This window comes from Lepus europaeus, chromosome 14 (assembly GCF_033115175.1).
Source record: "Lepus europaeus isolate LE1 chromosome 14, mLepTim1.pri, whole genome shotgun sequence".
Classification (NCBI taxonomy): Eukaryota; Metazoa; Chordata; class Mammalia; order Lagomorpha; family Leporidae; genus Lepus; species Lepus europaeus.
In genome coordinates, this window is record NC_084840.1 from 69,236,679 (window position 1) to 69,249,948 (window position 13,270).

Consider the following 13,270-nt stretch of genomic DNA (forward strand, 5'->3'; position numbering starts at 1 on the left):
GACTCGAACCTGCACTCCAATATGGGATGCTGGCCATAGTGGCCTGCTCCTGGGATTGTGAGCTAGCCTCATGGATACAGTATCTTTTCAATGAAGGTACACTCATTCGAAAATCTGACAAGAGGTGAAGAATAGCCTGTACCTACCTCGGCTGTCTCTTTCTGGGGTAGCTCCATGTTTCAAGTAAGAGTGTAGGAATAAACTTTGACACTCTGGGTAAGTTGTGTGAACTCCCCTTCTACCATTCTTCAGTCTTTCTGACCCTAAGCTACTTAAGACTTTCCCTTGTCTAACCACAGTATGCCACCTAATCTGTGTCTGTCAGGAATTTCACTCGTTTGACCTCATACTGTTTTAGCAAGAACTTTACTGTTTTTAACAAGAACCTCTCTCTGAAGTGTAATATGTTTGGCCTTCTCAAACAGATCGTTCATCCCTTAAGAATATCCAGCAACTCAGGCTGGCGCCGCGGCTCACTAGGCTAATCCTCCGCTTTGCGGCGCCGGCACACCGGGTTCTAGTCCCGGTCGGGGCACCGATCCTGTCCCGGTTGCCCCTCTTCCAGGCCAGCTCTCTGCTGTGGCCAGGGAGTGCAGTGGAGGATGGCCCAAGTCCTTGGGCCCTGCACCCCATGGGAGACCAGGAGAAGCACCTGGCTCCTGCCATCGGATCAGCGCGGTGCGCCGGCTGCAGCGTGCTACCGCGGCGGCCATTGGAGGGTGAACCAACGGCAAAAGGAAGACCTTTCTCTCTGTCTCTCTCTCACTATCCACTCTGCCTGTCAAAAAAAAAAAAAAAAAAAAAAAATCCAGCAACTCATTTGGTCTTTTACTTCCATGTATTTCCAAGGTCCAGAACAAGACCATATAAATTGCATAGGTATTCTTCAAAATATTGGTGGATGAAACAGCACTCAACTCTTCTTTTTTTTTTTTTTTTTTAAGATTTATTAATTTACTTGAAAGGCAGAGTTACAGAGAAAAAGAGAGATCTTGCATCCCCTGGTTCACTCTCCAAATGGGTACAGATGGGCAGCAGAGACCCAGGCACTTGGGTCATGTCATCTTCAGCTGCTTTCCCAAGCACTTTAGCAGGGAGTTGAATCTGGAATGGAGCAGCTTGGACTGGAATGGGCACTCATATGGGATGCCAGCCACAGAGGCAAGGGCTTAGCTGGCTGCCCCATGATGCCAGCCCCTACACACCACTCTACTCTTTAAGGATCTTTTCCTGATGTTCTTCATTTACAGCTGGTTCTCCATATGAATCAGGAAGACATAGGGAAATAAGAGAATAGTAATATAAAGGTTTTCTAAAATTAACTGATTTGTGTCATGGGCAGCAGGAAAATCAGTCTGCTTTAGTTTGTACTTGATCATAATTAAAACATGGCAATGAATTACTATATCCACAGAGTAACGTAAGAGCTGTTGAAGATTAAACATCTTGTCCAAATTTCCCTCAAAGCATGATCATTTTAGCCTGAATTCTACGAGAAGCTGAAGATGGAAGGCCAAATATCCAAGAACATCCAAGAGAATGTAGGTGAAGTGTATGGTAGCTTCAGACTCAGAAATCAGTGACTTCCTAATCAGTGACTTCCTTCCTGTGAAACCCCCTGCTGCCTCATTTTGGTGAAAAGAGATGCTCTTTCCAGTGTTAGTCAAGAAATTAAAACAACAACAACAAACTTCAAAAGCAATAGGCTAAAGACGCCTGTGCTTCGGAATACTTTTCCCAAATAGTGTATGTACAGAAACCTGAGCAAAATGGTTCTTACAGTGTGAAAGATCTTAGTTAATAATAATTTGTCACTTTTCTTCCATGGTTGCTAATATTTCTACTCATAGAATACCCAATATAAGCTATTTTCTTCATTAGGCATGAAACTAGAGTAAAGAGGATATAGAGATAATAGATATAAATGGGATACAGATATCACATTACTAAATTTCTAGGAGGAATAAAGTAAAAAAATGAGTATTTGTTTTGGAAATCTTCAAATAGTCCTTTCCTGCAAAGTCATTCAGATTGAAAACAGGATGGTTAAGATGACAGAAGACATAGTTCATGGCTCAGGTTCGAGAAGACCTGTGGATAGACTCGTGAGGTATAAAGTTAGGGAGGGATCTGGAAAGATCTACACTGAAAAAACAGTCTGCCAGCTCACTTTGTGCCTAGACGATCGAGATTTAATTCAAGAAACCAAGAGATCTGAAAATGACATTGTGCTTTAATTTTTTCCTAATTAAATATGCATCATTGATAACCATTCCCATTAAATAGACTTTGGTAATTTTACCAACTTACATACTTGAGTGGCGCTAAGTTACCTGATTTATAAGGCTTGACAGAGCAAGAAAGCATTGAGGTATATAAGAAGAAAAGGATTTTGTACACTACAGGAATGTTAAATCAAGACTTTACTGCACACTTTTAGATGTGAATCATGCATCTGCTGCTGTGGACAGAACAAGCTATCATTTGATTCTGAAAGTCATGGTGAGTTGCCTATAAAAATGCAAAGGGCATGGACTCATTCCAGCTCCCAGGATTCCCCTTGCCCTTCTGAGGAAAACAGTGTCAGGACACAAGAATGGGAACTGGTGGCACCTCCACAGCACCAGGTCCAAGGAACTTCTGTGGTTTGCTGTTTAGTTATGCTTCTAGAACAGGCTTTAATTTCAGACTGAGGGAATCAGTTGGTGAGTACATCAGTACCTGGTGTTGGCAAGGTCCCTCTGTCAAAGTGTAAGTGTTCTTTAAACACCCCCGTTAAACATTGTATTGCAGCAGGGCCTTTTGGAGGCAAAACTGATTGAGGAGGACTTAAACCCCCCAGTCAGACATCTAAGTCAGTTAGAAATAGTAAGATTTTACTACCAGAACAACAAGAAGCAAAGACTATGCAAAAAAAAAAAAAAAAAAAAAAAAAACCACAAAAACAAAAAAAAAACCCTACAGAGTAATGTCATTGTAGCTGAAATTCCTTAATTTTAAAATACAGTGCTGTAAGATCTTGCACCCAGAAATTCGTATTGAATAGGACCTAGATTGAAGGATAATGGGTAAGACTTGGCAGTACACATATCAGGAACAATCTAGTTTTGCTAGTGTGTGGTGAAATACTTGTGTAGAGTGGCTGGAAAGCAGCACCAGAGATTGCAGAAGATGAAAATACCGGTAGTGACGGGACTTTGGAGAAGGAAGGGGAAAGTCAATGAAAGGGACATGCAGCACACAAATCAAAAAGCAGAACTGAGGTCACCTGCTATCTGGCTCCACAGTGAGTCTTAAAAAGTTTTCCAGGTCAAGTATGTATGGTTAATGAGAGTGGCATCTGAAATCATCAACATAATGACCTAGTTCTCCAGGTCAGATCTAACCAAACACAGCACCTGTATTTTTAAGGATCAAATCTACTGGTCTGATTCCCCTGCTGCTTCTACCTTTTCCAGATTAGCCTGTCCACAACAACCCCAACACCTTAGGGGAATTCGTTTCACGTCACCTAATAGACACAGGAGGGGTAGAGGAAGCAGGCCTTTCTTTTTATAGCAGTTTTCCTGAATCGGAGGAGGGAGTCTTCAAAGGGCAACATCAAGCAAAGGTCTTCCTGAGGACTTCTTCGTGCTGCTGTAGGTGGACTGTGCCAATTCCCACAGCAGGTGCTGGCAGAGGGGGCCGGCTCACCAGACGGAGCTGTCATTGGAGCAGAGAAGAAAGCAAATGACATTTTCACTTGGTCAGAGCTCTGCTCGGTATCACCAAGAAAGCACAGGTAGTTCTCTTATTTAACCATAAATCACTTCTTTGGAAAATAACAAGTTACATGGAATAAAATGGAGAGAAATAAATGTCACCACTAATAACTAGCTAAATTCCATAATAATGGAATGGATAATGGAACATGATAATAAGGAGAGATGAGTTCTTGAATTTATCTTATCCTTGAGGAACTATCACTTGGCTTTAGCTGTAGAGTGTCCTTAAATAGAATTATTCACTTGTGAAATGATTTGTGTCCAGCAGACTGGTATCAGAGGAGTGAGCTGAGTTCCATTCACAGCAGGATGTAAGATACATAGAATTGCAATTGCTCTTCTGTTTTTTTGCTTCCTAAGAAGTAGTCAAGAATTGCACCAGTGTGTGCACACATGCACGAGAGAGAGAGAGAAAGAGAGAAACTATTACCTTGCAGGCCAATTGCTTCTCAAATCTTGGAGAAACAAAAAACCATGGACCCATGTTCTGAGGTTCCTCCTGACTCCAAATAACAGCTACAAATATATGTATAAAAAAAGTCCATTTCAGTACCATAAGTAAATATAAACAAAAAAATTGGTGACAGATATCCAACCTCAATTAAATACATGTTTTTCCATTATGGCATAGCATAGCTTATCTTTGTTTCTCCTGAAAATACATACTCATGTATCTACCACCACAGTCATGTCACAGGACAGTTCTAGCAATGCCCAAAATTAGTTGGTCCTGTCCCTTTGTGGCTATCTCCCACTCCCACCCCCGACCACCTGGCCAACTACTCATCTTTTTTATTTTTATTTGAAAGGCAGAGAAACAGAGATCTCCCATCCACTGGTTCACTTCCCAAATGTTCACAATAGCCAGGGCTGGGAACTCCATCTGGGTCTCTCATGTGGGTGGCAGAGACCCAAGTACATGAACCATCCTCTGCTGCCTTCCCAGGTGCATGAGCAGGAAGCTGGATCAGAAGTGGAGTGGCTGGGACTCAACTCGGGCACTCCGCTATAGGATGCAGATGTCCCCAGTGGTGTCTTAACCGCTGTGCCAAATGCCCAGTCCTAGAGTTCTGCCTTTCCCAGAATGTCATATGAATGGTTTCATACAGTGTGCAATCTTTGGACCTGGCTTCCTAGAATTCGCACAATCTATTCGTGATTCCTCTATATTGTTGTAGACAGCAGTAATTTGTTCCTTGTCATTGTTGAATGGTATGATATCATACAGACATACCACAAATTGTTTACCCATTGACTGGTTGAAGGACATTTTGGTTGTTTCCAGTTGGGGGCAATTATTTAAAAAGCTGTTATAAACATTTGCCTGCAGATTCTTCTGTGAGTGCATTTTCTCTTGGATAAACACCTAGGAGTGGAATGGCTGGGTCACACAGTAGCTCATTGTTTAACTGTATAAGAAGCTGACTATTGCCCAGGGTGGCTGCAGCAATTTGCATTTCCACCAGCAGAGAGTGAGGGTTCTAGTTGCTATGTATCCTCATCAGTACTTTGTATCACCAACTATTGTCTTCTTTTGTTTTACTTTGATCCACTTTAATAAGTGTGTTGCTGTATCTCATGTTGGCTTAATTTTCATTTCCCTTATCACTAAGGACATGGAGCCACCTTGTCATGTGTTTATTTCCCATGTCATTCTTTGGAGAAGCACCTCTTCAACACTTTTGCACGTTTTGAAAAACTGGACTACTTGTTTTCTTACTCTTGAGTGTTAAGAGCTCTTTAAGTATTCTAGATAGTTTTTTGTTAGATATGTATTTATAGATACTTTCTTCTGGTCTTTCTTTGGCTTGTCTTTTCACTTTCTCAACAATACCCTTCACAGTACAAAAGCTTTTCATTTTAATAAATTCCTACGTTTCTTTTATGAAATGTGCTTTGGTGTACCTAGGAATGTTCTCCCTCACCCAGGGACACAAAGATTTTCTCCTGTTTTCTTCCAAAATGTTTACAGCTTTTCATTTTATGAATAGGTCTATGATGGATTTTGAGTTAATTTCAGTACAAGGTACATATGGACAGCCAACATGCCAGCCCTATTTGTTGAAAAGGCTTGTCATTTACCATTACACCATATTTCTCAAAAATGACACTGACATGCCCCAAACTCTCAAGAAATTGTTTCACATGAGAGAAGGCAAGAAGGAGAGTGACACTGTGAGAGACATGGGGACACTAACTTTCATGGTGATTTGTTCCTATCCTGGGACACGAGATTTGATTTTTCAACCTGCTGTCACTGCCCCCACCACCTCTTTGCATTTGAGATATTTGAGAAGCAAAGAACCCTGCCAACGACGACCCCTTACCTTGAACGTGTTTATATTTACTCATCTCTTGCTGCAGGGAGTCCAAGGGGAAAGGGCAGAGCTCCTCAATTCGGATGATGGCAAAGTCGTGCTTCTTGGCCCCCAAAGATTCCCTTTGCTTCAGCAGCGCGTAGAAATGTTTGCCGCAGCAGAATACGAGTGTCTTGACCCTGTTGTGTGGAAGAGGGGCAACGGCAGGGGAACAGGTTTCGTTACGTGAGAATTTACAGGGAGAAAGGAGAGACAATGCAGGCTGAAGTGCCTCCCCAAGGAAGCTAGCAGCACCTGCCTCCAAAGTGCGCTGCCCCACACACACTCGGGCTCCTGCCCCACTCACTCACAGGACTTGCATCAGCATCAAGGAGATTTTGGTCACTTTGGATTCCTTACCACAAACAGCTTTTCCCATTCATTCAAATACTACCACAGAGTATGCAAACAGGGATACACAGCAAATTACTTTTTTGGGTCCACAGATGAGTCGCCAATAACTGGTCTAAATGTGGTTCCTGGTGCCATTTCTTCAAGAGTTGACACAGCTGCCTAAGGGGCAAGAAAACCATATATCTGTCAATCAATGGAAAATAGCTGAAGCTTTTACCTACATAGGATCTTTATTAAAAATTAATGTTAAAACTTGGGGCCGGCACCATGGTGCAGTAGGTTAATCCTCTGCCTGCGGCGTCAACATCCCATATGGGTGCTGGTTTGAGTCCCAGCTGCTCCTCTTCCAATCTAGCTCTCTGCTATGTCTTGGGAAAGCAGTAGAGGATGGCCCAAGTGCTTGGGCCCCTGCACACGTGTGGGAGACTGGGAGGAAGCTCCTGGCTCCTGTCTTTGGATTAGCGCAGCTCCAGCCGTTGCAGCCATTTGGGGAGTAAATCAACAGAAGGAAGACCTTTCTCTCTGTCTCTTCATCCCACAGTCTGTAACTCTGCCTCTCAAATAATAATAAAAAAAAATCTCAGCTGTATATGAAAATTTTTTTAAAAAATAATAAAAATTAAAAAGTAAAAATTAGTGTTAAAACTCTAGCCCAGCACTGCAGTAAATATATGAAATGATAAATATAGTATTTTCCCCCAAAATGTCATTCCTATATACTTCAGAGTAATATAACTTTACGTTTTGGCTGGTGCCAAAAGCTGGTGCCACTAATTAAAGTGGATCAAAGTAAAACGAAAGAAAACAATAAGCTGGTGATACAAAGTACTGATGAGGATACATAGCAACTAGAACCCTCACTCTGCTCGTGGAAATGCAAAAGAGATGCAGAGAAACAAAGGGAGAGAGTTCCCAAATGCCCACAGTGATTGGGACAGAGCCAGGTCGAAGCTGGGAGCCAGGAAATCAATCCAGGTCTCCAACCAATGCACTGAACTGTTACTGATGCTTCCCAGGGGCTGCATTAGCAGGGACTGGAATCGCAAGCTGGAGCCAAGACTCAAACCCAGGTACTCCAATATGGGATGCAGGCGTCCCAGCCAGCATCTTAACTGCCAAGCCAAACATCTGCCCTCAAAACAAACTGTTCAGAATCAGAATTTCAGTTTGATCACAGAGCTTTATGAATAAAAAAGTTTAATTTTTTAGAATTGAACACATTTTATAGAATTTATATTGTGAACAAAAACAGCTAAACTAGGACAACTGTTTCCATTTTTCTAGGTTTTCCTTTTAAATGTCTATTTACTTATTCTCATCCACTTGAAAGGTAGAGGCACAGAGATAGAGGGAGTTTTCCATCTACTGGTTCACTCCCCAAAGCCCACAACAGCCAGGGCTGGGCCATGCTCAAGCCAGAAGCCAGAAGCCAGAAGCCAGGAGATCCATCTGGGTCTCCTATGTGAGTGGCAGGGATCCAAATATGTGAGCCCACCACCTGCTGCCTCCCGAGATGCATTAACAGGAAGCTGGATCAGAAGCAGAGCAGTCAGGACTAGAAACAAGCACTGTGATATGGGATGATGGTGTCACAAGCAGTAGTTTAATACACTGTGCTACAATGCCCAACCCTGCTTATAGGGTTTTTATTTTTGTTTTGTTTTTAAGATGTATTTATTTGAAAGGCAGAGTTACAGAGACAGAAGTAGAGGCAGAGAGGGAGATTTTTCCATCTACTTGTTCACTCCCCAAATGGCTGCAAAGGCTGGAGCTGGGCTGATCTGAAGCCAGGAGCCAGGAGCCAGGAGCTTCTTCTGGGTCTCCCATGTGGGTGCAGGAGCCCAAGGACTTGAGTTGTCTTCCGTTGCTTTCCCAAGTGCATTAGCAGGGAGTTGGATCGGAAGTGGAGCAGCCAGGACTTGAACTGGCACCCATATGGGATGCTGGTGCTATAGACAGCAGCTTTATCCACTGTACCATAGCGCCAGCCCCTTGTAGGTTTTTTGACTACAGTTTATAAGTGAAACTTATTTGGCCAGTAAAACTAGTGGTAGCATATGTCTATTTCTGTGATGGAAGGAAATTTGATTAATTAGCTCAGCTTCAATATGTACTTGTGGAGCAGGTGTGTGGCATAGCTCTGAAGGTGCCTCTTGGGATGCTTGCATCCTATGCCAGAGTGCCCAGTTTGAGTCCCAGCTACAACACTTCCAATCCAGCTTCTTAAGTATCTGCATCCTGGGCTAGCCTTGTGGCGTAACAGGCTAAATCACCACCTGCAACGCCGTCATCCTATATGGGCGCTGGTTCTAGTCCAGGTTGCTATGCTTCCAATCCAGCTTCCTGATAGCCTGGGAAAGCAGTCGGGGGTGGCCAAGTGCTTGGGCCCCTGAACCCATGTGGGAGACCTGGATAAAGCTCCTGGCTCCTGGCTTCAGCCTGCCCTAGCCCTGGAAGTTTCAGTCATTTGGGGAGTGAACCAGCAAATGGAAGATCTCTCTATCTCTATCTCTCCCTCTCTCGGTAATTCTATCCTTCGAATAAATAAAATAAATCTTAAAAAAAAAAAAAAAAAAAGGAGGGGCTGGCACTATAACGTAGTAGGTTAAGCATCTGCCTGTGGCGCCAGCATCTTATGTGTGTGCTGGATTGGGTCCCAGCTGCTCCACTTCTGATCCAGCTCCCTGCTGATGGCCTGGGAAAGTAGTGGAAGATGGCCCAAGTGCTTGGGCCCCGGCACCTGTGTGAGAGATCCAGAAGAGGCTCCTGGCTCCTAGCTTTGGATTGGTCCAGTCCTGGCCATTATGGCCATTTGGGGTCAACCAGCGATGGAAGACCTCTATGTCACTCCCTTTCTCTCTCTCTCTCCCTCTTTCTCTCTCTCTAATTCTGCCTTTCAAATAAATAAATAAGTCTTTAAAAAAAAAAAGGCAGGTGATGGCTCAATTCTTGGGTCCCTGTCACTCACATGGGAGACTCAGAGTGAGCTCCTGGCTCCTTACTTCAGCCTGGCCTAGCTCAGGCTGTTGCAAAGATTTGGAGGATAAAACAGCAATGGGAACCTCTGTCTCTGTCTTTCTCTGGCTCTCTTTGTCTGTGTCTTTTTTAGTGTCTTTCAAATTATTTTAAAGTTACTAAACAAATAAATAAACACTGGTTGCAAAGACTCTAGAGCAGATAATTGATGAGGCCAAGTCTGGAGACTTGATCTCCTTTGCTCTCATCTAGTCAGTGCCCCAAATTCTCATCTCAAATGAGCACAGGACATTTTGAGTAGGCCATTGTGGAGCTAGGATACTGTGATACAACCTAAAAAATAAACATTAAATATTCAGCTTGGGGGTGGGCATTTAATTTAGTAGTTTTCATACCAGCATAACATATCGGAGAGCCTGAGTTCACTTCCTGGTTCTGGTCCCTGACCCCAGCTTCCTACCAGTGCAGACCCTGGGAGGCAGTAGTGATGGCTCCAGTCATTGGTTTCTTGCTTCCCATGTGCGAGATCTGGATTGAGTTCCCGGTTCCTGACTTTGGGCCGGCCCAGCCCTGGCCGTGGTGGCTATTTGGGGAATACACCTGAGGACAGGAGTTTTTCCTCTCTGTCTGAGTCTCTGTCTCTCTGTCTCTCTGTCTCTCTCTCTCTGTGTCTCCCTGCTCTCAAATAATTTGTTTTTTAGCTTGGCTGTTCGTATTACTCAGTGAGGTGTGAGAGAGGCGAGCTTTCTCCATTCTGAACTGCAGCCCTGTGTTGATCTCCACTTCTCAGGACAGAGTCAGGAAGAAATGAGAATTCAACAGTGATTGTGTTTGCTTTCTCTTAGAAGTGTGCTTACACATTTAATGAACATATGTAAAGATTTCTCTTATTTGATAAGTTACACAGTTTTTAGGGTATAGTTATCTGAAAGGCAGACTGACAAAGAGATAGGGAGGGACACTGAAATATCCCCCATCCACCGGTGTACTCTCTAGATGGCTGCAACAGCCAGAGCTGGGCCAGGCCGAAGCCAGGGTCCCAGAACTCTATCTGCGTCTTCCACATGGGTAACAGGGTCCTAATACTTGCATGGGCCTCCCTCTGTTGCCTTCCCAGATACATTAGCAGGGAGCTTGAATGGAAGCAGAGGAGCCAGGACTTGAACTGGCACTGATAGGGGATGCAGGCGACCCACGCAGCAACTCAATGTCCTGGGCCCCAGCACTACCCCACAGGACGTATCAGACCCGGCAACAGGAGAGGAGTACTATGGCCAGAACAAGATTGCTCTTTCTCAGTTTGAAACTGTGAAAGAAATTCTCAATAAAAAAAAATCTAACAGTTTACTCAGCATTCAGTAATAGTACAATTAAAATCATTTCACTCCTTTATAGTTATGATTGAGGGAGCAGGTTAACAACCGTGGAGATACAACGCAAGGTGGGTTACAAATCCACCTGTGTGTATATATATATACATCTTAAAATGCATTATGGTAATTTTACTTTTTGACTCTGTTGCTTTAACACTGCTGTTTCCAATTACATGCATCAAAAGAGACTTATCAGACACACTGTGTTAAAGGGACTGTATTAACTTTCCTGAAATGTTCTGAGATACTTCTAGGCCCATGGGTCCATCTCAACACGTATCAGGTTGTTCACAGGAACGCTGTAGACTACTCCAAATGTGCTGTGGCCGCTGGTGAAACGCAAATGTGTTTCCTCCATGTTGACACCCAGGGCCAAGATTAGGCGGAGTCAAGTCACATACCCAGAGCAGAGATTTTAAGGAGGCTTTGAGTTGAGAGCCATGAAAGGGCCCACACTGAGAATGAGTACCTCTTTACTCCCCTCTGAGTGCCAAGAACTGCTTAAAATGATAATGGATGGAAGCAAATCACAGCTCTTCTCAATGCATCTCAATTCCAAATATACACTTTGCAACCTTGGGTAGTAGCACCAGACATTCATGAACAGCTGAATTCTAAACGTCTTATTTCTCGTCAGTAGTTGCATGGAAATAAATATGAAATTTTTAATACCAATCCTGATTAAAACTCTCATATGGAACTGAAAATGAGAGCAGATGGGATAGATGGATGCCTGGTAGTATTTATTATCTTGGATGCTGCCGTGTGAAAACTAGCCTATTTCTGTGATTTGAAGGCTTCAGCATGCTGAAACTAGTAAGCCAAGAGGAAATGTTCTCGTTTATTTATTTATTTTTGAAATATTTATTTATTTATTTGAAAGGCAGAGTGACAGAGCAAGGGGAAGAAACAGATCTTCCATCTGCTGGTTCACTCCCCAGATGGCCACAAAATCCAGGGCTGGGCAAGGTCAAAGCCAGGAGCCAGGAACTCTATCTATGTCTCGAAGAAGGTGGTAGGGACTCACGTACTTGAGTACCTGCTGCTTCCCAGATGCATCAGCAAGGCACTGGACAGGAAGCATCTCTTCAAGTTGGGATGTGGGATGCTGGCTTCCCAAGTGACAGCTTAACTTACTATACAACGCCAACCCCAAAAATGTACATTTTTTAAAAGATTTATTTTTACTTATTTGAAAGGCACAGTTACAGAGAGAGAGTGGGAGAGATAAAGATACCTTCCATCTGCTGGTTTACTCCCTAAATGGCCACAACAGCCAGGGCTAGGCCAGACCAAAGCCAGCAACCTGGAGCTTCCTCTGCGTCTCACGTGTGTGCAAGGACTTGGGCCATCTTCCACTGCTTTCCCAGGTTCATCAGCAGGGAGCTGGATTGGAAGTGAAGAAGCCAGGACTCGAACCCACGTCCATATGGGATGCTGGAGTCACAGGTGGTGCCTTTACCTACCACAATGCTGGCCCCAAAATGTACCTCTTTATTTTTTTTTAAATAGGTGAGTACATTCTTTTTTTTTTTTTTTTAAGATTTATTTATTTATTTGAAAGTCAGAGTTACATAGAGAGAGGAGAAGCAGAGAGAGAGAGAGAGGTCTTCCATCCAATGGTTCACTCCCCAGATGGCCACAATGACCGGAGCTGCGCCGATCTGAAGCCAGGAGCCAGGAGCTTCTTCCAGGTCTCCCACGCGGGTGCAGGGGCCCAAGTACCTGGGCCATCTTCTACTGCTTTCCCAGGCCATAGCAGAGAGCTGGATTGGAAGAGGAGCAGCCGGGACTAGAACCGGTGCCCATATGGGATGCCGGCGCTTCAGGCCAGGGCATTAACCCACCGTGCCACAGCGCCAGCCCCTGTACCTCTTTAGATTACAGTAGCAATAAGCTATATTGTTACAGTATTTAAGTTCATTAAACCAAGTCTTTCTGTGAGAAATCACTTAACAGAAAAAAATCTTCATAAAGGATGATGAATAATATCATTGATTTTCATTAAAATACTTTAAATTTCTAATTTCCTACTATCATCATAATAGCGTTTAGACCACTTAGACTTTACATTTTCTCTCACAAGTTGCTGCTGATTATATTAGGAAACCCATGTGATAACAACTGCTATCCCTATGTCTTATTACACAGCACCTGGAAAGCTACCTATATTTCCAATTGTTCTTGAAAGTTTTAAGAAATACGAAAGCAGAAAAGTCAATTAAAACTAAACAGATGGGGCTGGCATTGTGGCATAGTGAGTAAAGCCACCACTTGCGATACTGGCATCCCATATGGATGCCAATTCATGTCCCGGCTGCTCCACTTCCAATCCAGCTCCCTGCTAATGGTCTGAGAAAAGCAGTGGAAGATGGCCCAAGTATTTGGGCCCCTGCACCCACGTGGGAGACCCAGATGAAGCTTCTGGCTCCTGACGTCAGCCTGA

At 43.6% G+C, this 13,270-nt stretch overlaps 1 protein-coding gene across 1 annotated transcript in view; it reads right to left on the reverse strand.

The window, feature by feature from the left end:
* Positions 1 to 897: 897 nt before the first annotated feature.
* DHTKD1 (dehydrogenase E1 and transketolase domain containing 1) overlaps positions 898 to 13,270 on the reverse strand; it is a 59,910-nt gene continuing 47,537 nt past the window's right edge. The window contains exons 14-17 of the mRNA XM_062210909.1: positions 6,552 to 6,634; positions 6,092 to 6,261; positions 4,195 to 4,280; positions 898 to 3,702 (exon numbers count right to left, since the gene is read on the reverse strand). Coding sequence (XP_062066893.1) covers positions 3,601 to 3,702; positions 4,195 to 4,280; positions 6,092 to 6,261; positions 6,552 to 6,634 — 441 coding nt within the window. The 3' untranslated portion in view covers positions 898 to 3,600. The remainder of the gene's footprint in view (positions 3,703 to 4,194; positions 4,281 to 6,091; positions 6,262 to 6,551; positions 6,635 to 13,270) is intronic.